This window comes from Pecten maximus, chromosome 14, assembly GCF_902652985.1.
Source record: "Pecten maximus chromosome 14, xPecMax1.1, whole genome shotgun sequence".
NCBI classification, from domain to species: domain Eukaryota; kingdom Metazoa; phylum Mollusca; class Bivalvia; order Pectinida; family Pectinidae; genus Pecten; species Pecten maximus.
Window position 1 is genome coordinate 37,585,809 of NC_047028.1, and position 14,883 is coordinate 37,600,691.

The 14,883-nt window shown below is 34.9% G+C and overlaps 1 protein-coding gene across 1 annotated transcript in view; it reads left to right on the forward strand.

Moving 5' to 3' along the window:
• Positions 1–14,008, forward strand: part of LOC117341906 (protein unc-93 homolog A-like) — a 68,544-nt gene extending 54,536 nt beyond the window's left edge. The window contains exons 3-5 of the mRNA XM_033903766.1: positions 2,070–2,183; positions 8,370–8,634; positions 12,933–14,008. Of these exons, the coding sequence (XP_033759657.1) occupies positions 2,070–2,183; positions 8,370–8,634; positions 12,933–13,165 (612 nt within the window). The 3' untranslated portion in view covers positions 13,166–14,008. The remainder of the gene's footprint in view (positions 1–2,069; positions 2,184–8,369; positions 8,635–12,932) is intronic.
• Positions 14,009–14,883: the final 875 nt, after the last annotated feature.

Consider the following 14,883-nt stretch of genomic DNA (forward strand, 5'->3'; position numbering starts at 1 on the left):
CGTATTAGGAGAGGTGTTTCCCATGGAGAAGAATGATGGTACTCATAAAATATAATAATACTGGACGATAGCTGTCTGCTGATTGTGAAGTTAGAATTGTCTCCCATCGACTAACGCTAGATGCTGCAGATTACTTATAATTCGCGAATACTTTATTTCGCGTTCTTATCTCTTTAAAACATATTCACGAATACTGAGCTTTCATATTCATGGACTTCCCAAGACCCCTATATCGGTGCCAGCATCCAAAGGTGTTATTTTTGTATAAATAATCGGGAAGGATTTGAATTCGTGATTGATATTCCTCGCAAATTATCGCTGAAATAAATCCCACGGGAAAATAATTATTGACAGTATATAATTCCAGCCTGTCTTTTGATTACCAATGACAGATTCATTTGCAACAAATGAAGATAACTATTTAACTTAGCTCTATCGATCAGATCGATAAGATACGTGGATGCGTGTATGTAAGGAAAAGAAATGATGGTTTCTTTCCGTAGATGTTTCAATGATAGACATACCATGCGGTTTAAATAATCTTAAACACTAGTTGACAGCCACAACCTATACACGGGTCAATTAAAGGTCAGGTATATGCCTACTGTATATAGAGTGACTCTTATTATGGTTAGCGACAAAATTCTAAAATAAATCGCGGTTAGATTGTCAGAACTCTCTGCAGTAGAATACGGCATACATTATTTACAGTCGGAATTATTAAAGCGAACAATTTAGATATGTCCACATTCTGAAATATTCTGGCTTCAAAATGTTAAGGTCATAGGATCAGCGATATCCACATGACCAAAAAATGCATGTCCAATTTTCAGGAAAACGGTTCTCAATGTGATTACACAAATGTACATTGTCATAATAATAATTAAGGAGATATTGATAATTGTTTTCGAACAACTCATTATTATCTGTTTTCACGGTTTAATCCTGTTTCTCCCAAAACTGAAAATCCAGGTAATTTTTTTGGGGGGGACAAACAGGATTTGTTTACACAGGGGTCTAATTATTAAGTAAACGGAGGAGACCGTTATCGCTCTCATTCATTTAAACAAACATTGCATTTCTCGTGTAAAATTCAAGGTAAAAGAAATGTCAATACATTGTTTTATAACGTCGATTCTGTGAGTTCAGTCATTACAACATGCTATAATAGGCTTTTCCACCATCTTGCATACGGCCATTAACAAAATACCCACTCCAGAGTGCATACTCTGTGAAAGTAGAATTTCCAGTAATCCCGACTTAAGTTTGGGCTCTATAAGATCAATCTGATGAAATTGTGATAATTAAACACAATTCTAAGCTTGAAAGCGTAATTTTAATGACGATCTGTGATTTTACAAAGTACAGTGGTCGTTAATGCTGCGTAATACAATTAATGCCTGAATGTTCAGTAAGTCCTTTCCTGTCCGAAATTTACCAATCATTGTAACATTTTGATTGGAATTCCAAAACTTCGGCGCTTGGCTATAAACTAAAAATCAACCGTGTACTCTGAGCTCATTACGATAATCATTTATGTACGTGTTCCTAATAATGTACGTCACTCATTTACGGTGATCATATTTGAAATGGATCACACATGCTTTTTTATGTGTGGTTTGTCATATACAGATTGTATATGGCGAGGGGTTATAAGACAAATTCGATTTAACCAATATTTTGTTGGGAAGTACATCTAACAATGAATTGTCCAACGAAGATATTAAATATTTTTTAGATTCACAAATTTAAGATTTTTGTATCAAATGTTAAAACATATGAACCACTTCAATAGTTAATCGTAAGTTTACAAATTCAGGTCAATTTCATGTGAACATTTCCCGGTCAAATTGACAGGAAAAGAGCAGTTCATGTAAAAAAATTAACCGGAATTCAACCTAAAATTGGCCTAAATTCGACCCGAATCGACATGAATTTGACATTATTTTATTTTTCATGTCAAATTCTGGTCAATTTCGGTCAGTATTTTTTTTTCAGGTCAAACATCCCTCGGGATATTTTGCCTGTGTTTGTGTTACAATATTAATTCTATCGTGTGTTTGTTTCAGATTATTGACCAGCATGTTTCCTTACTTGTCACCCATAAGACCTTCCGGCTGTTGATTCCCTTGTTGATATTCAGTGGACTCCAACAAGGCTTTATATTCGCCGATTTTACAAAGGTTAGTATTACATTGGTTAGTATTACATTGGTTAGTATTACATTGGTTAGTATTACATTGGTTAGTATTACATTGGTTAGTATTACATTGGTTAGTATTACATTGGTTAGTATTACATTGGTTAGTATTACATTGGTTAGTATTACATTGGTTAGTATTACATTGGTTAGTATTACAAAGGTTAGTATTACATTGGTTAGTATTACATTGGTTAGTATTACATTGGTTAGTATTACATTGGTTAGTATTACATTGGTTAGTATTACAAAGGTTAGTATTACATTGGTTAGTATTACATTGGTTAGTATTACATTGGTTAGTATTACAAAGGTTAGTATTACATTGGTTAGTATTACATTGGTTAGTATTACATTGGTTAGTATTACATTGGTTAGTATTACATTGGTTAGTATTACATTGGTTAGTATTACATTGGTTAGTATTACATTGGTTAGTATTACATTGGTTAGTATTACATTGGTTAGTATTACAAAGGTTAGTATTACATTGGTTAGTATTACATTGGTTAGTATTACATTGGTTAGTATTACATTGGTTAGTATTACAAAGGTTAGTATTACATTGGTTAGTATTACATTGGTTAGTATTACATTGGTTAGTATTACATTGGTTAGTATTACATTGGTTAGTATTACATTGGTTAGTATTACAAAGGTTAGTATTACATTGGTTAGTATTACATTGGTTAGTATTACATTGGTTAGTATTACAAAGGTTAGTATTACATTGGTTAGTATTACATTGGTTAGTATTACATTGGTTAGTATTACATTGGTTAGTATTACATTGGTTAGTATTACATTGGTTAGTATTACAAATGGTTAGTATTACATTGGTTAGTATTACATTGGTTAGTATTACATTGGTTAGTATTACAAAGGTTAGTATTACATTGGTTAGTATTACATTGGTTAGTATTACATTGGTTAGTATTACATTGGTTAGTATTACATTGGTTAGTATTACATTGGTTAGTATTACATTGGTTAGTATTACATTGGTTAGTATTACAATGGTTAGTATTACATTGGTTAGTATTACAAAGGTTAGTATTACATTGGTTAGTATTACAAAGGTTAGTATTACATTGGTTAGTATTACATTGGTTAGTATTACAAAGGTTAGTATTACATTGGTTAGTATTACAAAGGTTAGTATTACAAAGGTTAGTATTACATTGGTTAGTATTACATTGGTTAGTATTACATTGGTTAGTATTACAAAGGTTAGTATTACATTGGTTAGTATTACATTGGTTAGTATTACAAAGGTTAGTATTACATTGGTTAGTATTACATTGGTTAGTATTACATTGGTTAGTATTACATTGGTTAGTATTACATTGGTTAGTATTACAAAGGTTAGTATTACAAAGGTTAGTATTACAAAGGTTAGTATTACATTGGTTAGTATTACAAAGGTTAGTATTACAAAGGTTAGTATTACAAAGGTTAGTATTACAAAGGTTAGTATTACATTGGTTAGTATTACATTGGTTAGTATTACAAAGGTTAGTATTACATTGGTTAGTATTACATTGGTTAGTATTACATTGGTTAGTATTACAAAGGTTAGTATTACATTTTCACTGACTCTACCAGTCGGCGATGAACACACAACATTGTATTCCTGTTCTCTGCTAATAACTTATCCCGGAATTGTTAGCCGTTCGGAATTTTTGTTGATGTACATACTGTAGTCTTTCAACGAGTCCGCTCATTACAACGAGTCCGCTCATTACAACGAGTACGCTCATTACAGCGAGTCCGCTCATTACAACGAGTCCGCTCATTACAGCGAGTCTGCTCATTACAGCGAGTTTGTTCATTACAATGAGTCCGCTCATTACAACGAGTCCGCTCATTACAGTGAGTCCGCTCATTACAGCGAGTCTGCTCATTACAACGAATCCGCTCATTACAGCGAGTCCTCTCATTATAGCGAGTCCGCTCATTACAGCGAGTCCGCTCATTACAACGAGTCCGCTCATTACAACGAGTCCTCTCATTACAGCGAGTCCTCTCATTACAGCGAGTCTGCTCATTACAACGAGTCCGCTCATTACAGCGAGTCCGCTCATTACAGCGAGTCCGCTCATTACAGCGAGTCCGCTCACTACAACGAGTCCGCTCATTACAGCGAGTCCTCTCATTATAGCGAGTCCGCTCATTACAACGAGCCCGCTCATTACAACGAGTCCTCTCATTACAGCGAGTCCGCTCATTACAACGAGTCCTCTCATTATAACGAGTCTACTCATTACAGCGAGTCCGCTCATTACAACGAGTCCTCTCATTATAACGAGTCCTCTCATTACAGCGAGTCCGCTCATTACAACAAGTCTGCTCATTTGTGAATGTGTGTCACTAGTCCTTTGTCTATGTTTTTGTCCTCTAAATGGTGTTGGAACCTTGCCGTACGTGTTTTGCTGGTGTCTGCACGTGTAATTGGATTTACTTTCAAACTTGTCAATTTCCTTTCCTTATATAGGCACACTGTATATCTCTGCAGTGTAAACACTCTGTTCTCCAATCTTCTGTAACCAATACGCTTTCTAATGACATTAACTTGATTAACAAACAGGGAGTATTGACCTCTGTCCTTAAAAAACAACAACAAAACAACAACAGCAGCAAAAAACAACAAACAAACAAAAACAACAAAACATCAACCCCCCCCCCCAAAAAAAAACAACAACAACAACAACAAAAAAAACAACAAAAAAAACCCCCCCAAAACAAACAAACAAACAAAAAGCAACAAACAAACAATAAACACTCAAACAACAAAACAACATATATACGTATGTTGTTTTGCTGTTTGAGTGTTTGGAGTCACTTATATATCAACTATATTTAGCAAACCGACGAAAGAAAATGCTCTAGCTGAATACAAAAATGTCTCTCAGATATTTAAAAAAAATCTTACTATTTTTGGGTGATTGGATTAACAGAATGCTTCACAATTCATACGGAACTGAGCACGAATATAATTTTAGTTTACTTGAATTAGATGTATTGTTGTAGCGCATTATTTTAGTACAAAACAAAATCAGAATTTTGAACAGTTGATATATGCACTCCTTTTTGTTGAAACGGCATTTCAAACTCATCATAGTAGACATTTATATATGGTGCCTATTGTTATGTTACCAGATGTATACACATATCGCGTATCATTTGTATTCGTAATTTCCCTAAGAAAGCATTAAAGTGTCTGTCGTGTTAATTGTGTTAATTGTGATATGTTGATGTTTATTTCGTCAGTAATTTTGCGCTCTTAGAGCTAGACTGGCGTTCATCATCTGCAATCACTTCGGTACAGTGCTGTACTTTTTCAAACACAATAATGAAATATTCCTATATTTAGTAAAAATCACGATTGCAGTTTTAATCAATTGGCACATACTGTATTTCTTACTAAATTTATATAGAAATAATAAATGTATTTTTTTTCTGTGCCAACAATTTATGAGGTAATCTGGATCGCAGCATGTCACAATGTCGCCTCATTTCTGACTTACCAATACTACAGCTGGATTGCACAAAATACACACGCTATCGGCACGTTCATTACACTTTTAGAGTTTTATAAATTGATCAGAAATGAAATAAACTGAATCATATAGTTGATAGATGCTCAGGAAATGTGAGTTGATTTAGTGTCTCGCCTGTAGACGCAAAACGGAGAGTGATACACATTGTCCACATATATTGTTAGGTAAACTATATTTTACTTATCTGTATCCTAGTTCAAATAAATCCTGTCATGCAGGGTTTTCGTAGAAATGAAGCAATGGTAAATTCCTATGATAAACCATTCCGATAACCACGATGATTCCTCACGATAATCCCTCACGATAATCCCTCACGATAATTCCTCACGATGATACCTCACGATAATTCCTCACGGTAACACCTCACGATAATTCCTCACGATAATATCTCACGATAATTCCTCACGATAATTCCTCATGATAATACCTCACGATAATACCTCACGGTAACACCTCACGATCATTCCTCACGATAATCCCTCACGATAATTCCTCACGATAATACCTCACGATAATCCCTCACGATAATTCCTCACGGTAACACCTCACGATAATTCCTCACGATAATACCTCACGATAATTCCTCACGATAATTCCTCATGATAACACCTCACGATAATTCCTCACGGTAACACCTCACGATAATTCCTCACGATAATACCTCATGATAATTCCTCATGATAATTCCTCACGGTAACACCTCACGATAATTCCTCACGATAATACCTCATGATAATTCCTCATGATAATACCTCACGGTAACACCTCACGATAATTCCTCACGATAATTCCTCACGATAACACCTCACGATAATTCCTCACGATAATACCTCACGATAATCCCTCACGATAATTCCTCACGGTAACACCTCACGATAATTCCTCACGATAATACCTCACGATAATTCCTCACGATAATTCCTCATGATAACACCTCACGATAATTCCTCACGGTAACACCTCACGATAATTCCTCACGATAACACCTCATGATAATTCCTCATGATAATACCTCACGGTAACACCTCACGATAATTCCTCACGATAATTCCTCACGATAATACCTCACGATAATTCCTCATGATAATACCTCACGGTAACACCTCACGATAATTCCTCACGATAATACCTCACGATAATACCTCACGATAATCCTTCACGATAATTCCTCACGATAATCCCTCACGATAATACCGCACGATAATACCTCACGATAATACCTCACGATAATCCTTCACGATAATTCCTCACGATAATCCCTCACGATAATTCCTCACGATAATTCCTCACGATAATACCTCACGATAATACCTCACGATAATCCTTCACGATAATTCCTCACGATAATTCCTCACGATAATACCTCACGATAATACCTCACGATAATCCTTCACGATAATTCCTCACGATAATCCCTCACGATAATACCGCACGATAATACCTCACGATAATCCTTCACGATAATTCCTCACGATAATCCTTCACGATAATCCCTCGCGATAATACCTCACGATAATACCTCACGATAATCCTTCACGATAATTCCTCACGATAATCCTTCACGATAATACCTCACGATAATACCTCACGTTAATTCCTCACGATAATCCCTCCGGTTTTTACCTCTACATGTACACAGTTCTGTCTGTACTCTATCCATCGCCAATGTCAGAGCGACAGCTTGGGAATTCAGTATCAATATATTCATTTTTATCAACACGTACAACACGTACCCAGTAAAAATGCTATTACCAACATTGCTCGCTCTTTTCGAGACTGACTCAAATAAGAAAAACATATTTTTTTCATTGAAAATGTGATCGAAAGAAAAATTCAATGTATTTAATTGAGCATTGTTTAGTAACTATTCAATAGGAAAAGCATAACAGCCATCTATACTATGACTCTTTCATGGGAACCAATTATTCTCATTTTTTATCAATTAATAAAAAAAAAAAAAAAACTGTAGGTAGGCTGGTAATGTCAACAAGAAGACGAATGTAAAAATAGAAAACAACAACCTGTTTTCCTTTTTAATTTGTATATTACGTCTTCATGGTATCTAATGTGTACACATTCAGTGAAGTGAAGTACAGTTTCTGTAAATGACAATTGCACACACGGAAGGCGACTCGTATGTAGATTATAAGTGCAATAAAGCACCTTGTACTTATCTTTTGGTTTTGTTATGTACATCTCAATATGCTATCGGTCAATAATTGTATTTGTGTGCACCTCAAAGTGTTATCGGTCAATAATTGTTTTTGTGTACACCTAAATGTGTTATCGGTCAATAATTGTTTTTTATGTACACCTAAATGTGTTATCGGTTAATAATTGTTTTTTATGTACACCTAAATGTGTTATCGGTTAATAATTGTTTTTTATGTACACCTAAATGTGTTATCGGTTAATAATTGTTTTTATATACACCTAAATGTGATAAGGGTTAATCATTTATTATTGTTTGTATGTATACCTCAAAGTGTTATCGGTCAATATTTGATTCTGTGCACACCTCGATGTGTTAAGGGTTAATTATTGTTTTTGTATACACCTCAAAATGTTATCGGTCAATATTTGATTTTATGTACACCTTGTTTTTGCAGTCATACGTCACCTGTGCCCTAGGAAAGGAGTACATAGGATACTCCATGATCGTGATGGGCGTGGCCAATGTTGTAAGCTCCGTACTGGTAGCGCTGGTCGCCAAGATGGTCCCACGGGAGGTGGTGTTTGGGTTCGGCGGGGTCATACACATGGCCATCATGATTGGCTTTCTGATCTGGATTCCTATGAACAATTTATTCATCTATTTCATTTTAGCAGCATCCTGGGGATTCTGTGATGCAGTTTGGCAGACACAGTGCAACAGTAAGTACAACTATGGTTTCACCATCGTCTCGTTCATGTAAAACACAATCCCATTCTCCTTCAACATTTTAGTTACAGCCATTATGCTTCTAGAAATCCCAGTTTTCTTGCATTATTTAAAGTCTTCTGTCCTACTAATTTCAGAGCTTGTTTTCATTATTTGTAATTAAAAGCGTCTGTCCTAGAAATCCTAAAGCTTTTTTTAATTATTTGCAATCAAAGAGTTCTGTCCTAGAGTTTTTTCCCCATTATTTGTAATTAACGGCTTCTGTCCTAGCAATTCAAGAGCTATGTTTAAATTATTTGCAATTAAAAGGTTATGTCCTAGAAACCCCAGATTTTGTTTTCCTTATTTGTAATAAACGGCTTCTGTCCTGGAGATCCCAGAGCTTTGTTTTCATTTGCTGTAATCAAAAGCTTCTGTCCTAAAATCAAAGTTCTTTTATTAATTTGCATGTAAAAGCTTCTGTTCCTCGTCCATAAGTCTATATTTCTGTTCCGTTTTTCTATAACTCTATGGTTGATTCCCGTTGCTATTATTCAATGGTTTGGATATTGTTCCCTATTCGAACTTTAAAGTTCATGAATGGCTTTATATGGCTACTCTGTGTCATGTTGTAACTTCCGCTTTATTCCTTCAAAATCTATGTTTTCTTTACATACCATCAATATCGTACATTCCTTTCGACCTTTTTGGAGTTATTTGTTTCTATCGCCACACGGGTATCAACACGGCCCTTAGCATTCCCGACGATACCAGAAGGACAAGCCAGTCGTATGATATGCAGTTTAAAAGCTCCACTGCATCTAACGCTCAGTTTTATGGAATAGTGTTAACATCTTATGTGTCCAATCCAAGATGTGTCTACAACTATCGTTAATCACCCCTGTCAACTATTTACCTCAATGCCACAGTATTGAAGGTTTGAAAGATGGCCTACATTAATACGTTATCAGAGTTTGGCTATGGGAGACTTATCCTCATATCGACAAAGCGTCGTCGACAAAGCAGAACTCTCCAAGAACATATAGATTTATTCTCTCAATGCCAATCTTATTTTTGTGGTATTACATCCGGGTTCGTATTAATATTGGTATTCTTTCTTTGGTATATTTGAAATATTAAAAGGTGAGTACACAAACAAACAGGGGATCTAACTAACTCGTTGAGCCCAATGAGATATCCTCCTGAGACGGATTATGTTTTCCTGGTCTGCAGCTCTAATCTATAGTCGATAAAACCCAGACTTCATGTCCAACTTTGGAAAATAAGTAAATATCCTATAAGATATTTTATCGTTAACTAAAACACACGGATATGTAAATGTTGTAGAATAGAGAATTCACAAGTTTTCTCACAGACATGATGACATTTCGTCCCCTAGATATGCTGGCTCATATCCTCTAACACAGTAAGGGATATCTCCGGCAATGTGTTTGTGTATCACAACTCAATGAAGTGCCTCTGTGTTTGCACTATTTAGTCTAACTCGTGTTGTTTTTGGGGCCGCGGTGGCCGAGTGGTTAAGGTGTCCCGACACTTTATCACTAGCCCTCCACCTCTGGGTTCCGAGTTCGAAACCTACGTGGGGCAGTTGCCAGGTACTGACCGTAGGCCGGTGGTTTTTCTCCGGGTACTCCGGCTTTCCTCCACCTCCAAAACCTGGCACGTCCTTAAATGACCCTGGCTGTTAATAGGACGTTAAACAAAAACAAACCAAAATTGTATCTATATTAGCGTGTTTGCTTTCGTTAGTCCCGTTTCTCTTTCATTAAAACGTCTGCTTCCTCTCACCGGTACGTTGTAGGCCATGCGCAATACAAGTGTACTGTCTGAAATGGAATAGTAGTACAGTCAATTATTACAGTCCATCTTCTAGAGAAAAGTTGATGCCTCTCTGTTTCCTAAAACGTCTGTGTGACTGCGATCAATACTTCTTAAAGCGTTTGTATGACTCAGGTCGATACGTCTGATGAAATTGATAGGTATTTGGCACAGTCTGATACATTGATAGTGTTATAATGTATTACTGTTCAAGAGGGATGTCTTACTATATATTTTTTTTTTCATGGCTGATCCTCTCGATAATTGTATTTAACTTTATCATATCACAGACGTCTCCGTATAAGCGTGGTTCACCATTTGTTTGCAGCTTACAAGAATTGTAAATGTCAGCGCGGTATATGCTTAAATCATATATATCAACCCGAACTCTCGTGGATATCATTTGTCAAAAACGTAGATATATATATATACATTTCGCATACAAGAGTAAATGTAATGAGAATTCTCCATATCGACAGTTCTTAAAATCGGTCATTGCACCGAGTTCTGAATACGTTCCATCTCTGTTAAATACCAAATGATTGAAATGCACCCTCTTACCTTTAACATTGTTGGCATTATGTTTCCATATGTACTAAGGATATACAATAATACACATGCATTTTTACGTCTAAAGCACAACGCTGAGATGTAAATATATATTTAAAAAAATAACTTTCCCTGATACGTTTGAAGACGATTCATGTTTTTTTCCAGTAAAAGAAGATTTATAATCTAACAGTGTTTTATTTTGATTGAACATTTTGACTGACAGGTCCGAATACGGTAAAATATGAAACGTTCTTTCGGTAAAAATTGTCGTTTTCGTGGTTGAATAACCACGGCAGTTTGTACCCACGAAATAATGTGAATGTTCCTAACCACGAAAGAAAGAAAACACGAATATTTCATGTCGTACAGTATATGCAGGTCCTATATTCTAACTGGTTAATAACATTACAGGTGACTGTATCTGGTTAATATTGATAGAAAAGCTATCCCCTACCCCTAGTATATCAACAAGCTGCAACACTTGAAAAGCGGAGATGGATATTCGATTTCAATTCTCTTTTAGTTTATTTAGCCTGACTAAAATACCAAATGCACACAAACTTCAGTAAACCACTTGGTTAAGAATCCTTAACGATCTATGTGTGTTTTTCTTTTGTCGAGTGACAATAATGTAAAGATAAGAAAATGGACCAAGAGCGGTCGTGATATTCGACGATGCATCGACTTTGAAACGAAAGAAGGCTGTGTATTTCAGAGCAGTTTTGCAACGGGCAACTTGATTGGTCGACAGCCCTGTAAACAGTACTAAGTATAATTGTTGACCAATCAGATTGTCCGTTTTAAAAAAGTTCTATAATAGATAGCCTCCTTCCCTTCCACACTCGCTGAATCGTCCGATCTGGTTGATAAAGTAGAAGTGGGGGCTATTTTTTCTTCAATAACTGACCAGATGCAGGCGTCTGTGATTGTGTTAACATTTTCGGTTGACTTGCTTCTTACGAAAATCTTTCCATTTCATGAATCAACCTACTAATTAAAGTGTACTTACCCGTGTGATCTTGTTTTCTGTAGACGAATTATCAGAATGTGAAGGTGCTTGGGCGACCATCCGAACTAGAACATTGAATGCATTACAGCGTTATACATATGTCTCCTTTAAAACCACGAGTTTAAAGTCATGGAGTCTGCAAAATTGACATTTTGGTAACCGATAGCTTGGTCAGCAGCAAAAGATGCAATTTTCGTGCAAATAATCGCAAAGGATTTGAATTTGCGATTAACGCAAAATTAAATCCCAAGCGAAATATAAGCGATTCACAGTAGTATGTTCTGTTTACTAAAGAAACAACACATTCTACCCTCAATATATCATGTTTTGTTTGACAATTTGTTATTCATATTGGTATACATAGTGAAAATTACTGCTGATAATTTCATTTTCGTATGTCCCACCTGGTACTGTAAACGTGGTTATTTTCGCGGTGTGTTAATTTCGCGATTTCAAAATGTAAACTATACATGTGAGGGTAATTTTCGCGATCAATCCACATCCGTTTTTAGTTCTAGATTGCGCAAATAAATATCAAAATGTAAAACTATACGCGTGGGGGAAATTTTCGTGAACAAAAGTACTCCTCTCAATTAGCCTAATTCCCCCTCGCGTAAATGTTTCCACGTTTACAGTATAAAATAGAAGTATGCTTTTTCCTTCTTGATAGGATATTGATTTGGTATACACGTAATGATTTATAATTAATGATATATACACATGTATTCTAAAATAAATAAATACAAAAATTATTAATTAGTTCTGTTAATTTAATTTGTGGTAGTCGTGACTTGTGCACAGCAACGTACTATATTTGATACATTTTTATCAAAATATAGTTTTTACACAACTATTTATAAAAATCAAGTAGACATATACAAATATTTAACATTTGTTTTGTATATTTTGCAGCCCTAATATGTGTCACCTGTCCGGAAGATGCGGATATAGCATTTGCCAATTACCGTCTGCTACAAAGTTTCGGATTGGCGTTTTCGTTTTTGAGTGGGACCTTCATGTGTGTTGCCGGGAAGCTTTACATCCTCATTATCATGTTAGTAGTGTCGGTTATGTTCTACGTATTGGCGGAGTACAAAGTCAGACAGGTGGACAATGACGTGTTCGAGGAGCCTGCGCAAAACTGATACACCGGAAGTACAATGTAGCTACAACTCCACATACCGACTCTCAGCGGAGGAATATGCAATATATCTTATGTATAAATGTGATGTTCGTTTTATACAATTTAATTGATTGACGATATTTCCATTCGTTTAAATCAATGCAGTATTATTACATAGATGATAATATATAAAAGATATCATGTCTTGCATACATATTACTTTGCATGAGTCACGTCATTGAAGGTTGTAGTTTTGCGTCATTCTTCGCTAATGATTGATCTGATGAAGTTTAATGTCATGTGTATTGGTATGTGCGACACAACTTGTGTACACAAGAGACATTTTCAAATATACCAGGTGAATAAATGTAAGTAGGTTCACTGTCTCCACTTACTGTACAGACTTACAGTCGATCATATTTGTTCACAGTAAATCCGTTTGTCGTAGTAATGGATAAGTTCTAAAACACTGATGATTAAGCCTTCGTAAGCTCCAGCAAACTGGATGGTATGGATATGAAAATATTATGGTCGAGTTCAGTGTGATAAACACACTACACGGGTTTATATCAGCATATTTCATCTCCAAAAAATACTTAAGTGATAAAATATCGTGACGTCAGATAGTGTTTCCTTGTTTTGGTTTTACTAAATTTATTTACGAATACTTAATTTTTGTGTTGACTAATTGTGATTATTTATTACTTTATGTTGACTTATGTGTTTATGTATTATTTTGTTTTGACCAGATATGATTAGAAATTATTACGTTTTAATTAACTGTGATAAGATATCAGTTTGTGTTGACTGTGATTAAAAAATACTTTGTTTGACTAAATGGGATTAGAAATTAATTGGTTTTGACTAAATGTTATCAGATATTACTTTGCGTTAATTGATTGTGACTAGAAATTACTTTGTTTTGACTGATTGTGATGATAAATTACATTGTGTTGACTAAATGTGATTATAAATTACTTTGTGTTGACTAAATGTGATTAGAAATTACTTTGTTTTGACTAAATGTGATAACAATTACTTTGTTTTGACTAAATGTGATAAAAATTACTTTGTTTTTGACTAAATGTGATTATAAATTACTTTGTTTTGACTGATTGTGATTATAAATTACTTTGTTTTGACTGATTGTGATTATAAATTACTTTGTTTTGACTAAATGTGATTAGAAATTAATTGGTTTTGACTATATGTTATTATATATTACTTTTTGTTGATTGATTGTGATTAGAAATCAAATTGCATTGACTGAATGTGATTAGAAATTACTTTCCATTGACTGCGCGTGATTAACAATTAAGTACTTTGTATTGGCTGACTGTGACACTTACGTTATAGTGACCGATTGTGGTTATGGATTAATGATTATGAGAGGTCATTACTTTGTATCACATATCCGTGACGTCGGAATTGATTTATCTTCAAGAATTCTGAAACTCATCCTGCATCATCCCATGTTGATCTGCCTTAGCAGAATTTGACCGATAGATCGGTTTGCTAACTTATATAGCAACATACAACATATATTATAGTCGGTTTAAAAATATCTGAACACATTGATGGCACATTTTTATCCTGAACGTTAGTTTCAATTAAAACTCAGACTATTAGTTACCATAACAGCATATGTAGCAACAGTTGTATGATATACTAATGTTAAAACCAGTGAAGATGAAGGATCGATACTTCTGAATGATATGACTTTGTGTTTACTGTTATTTT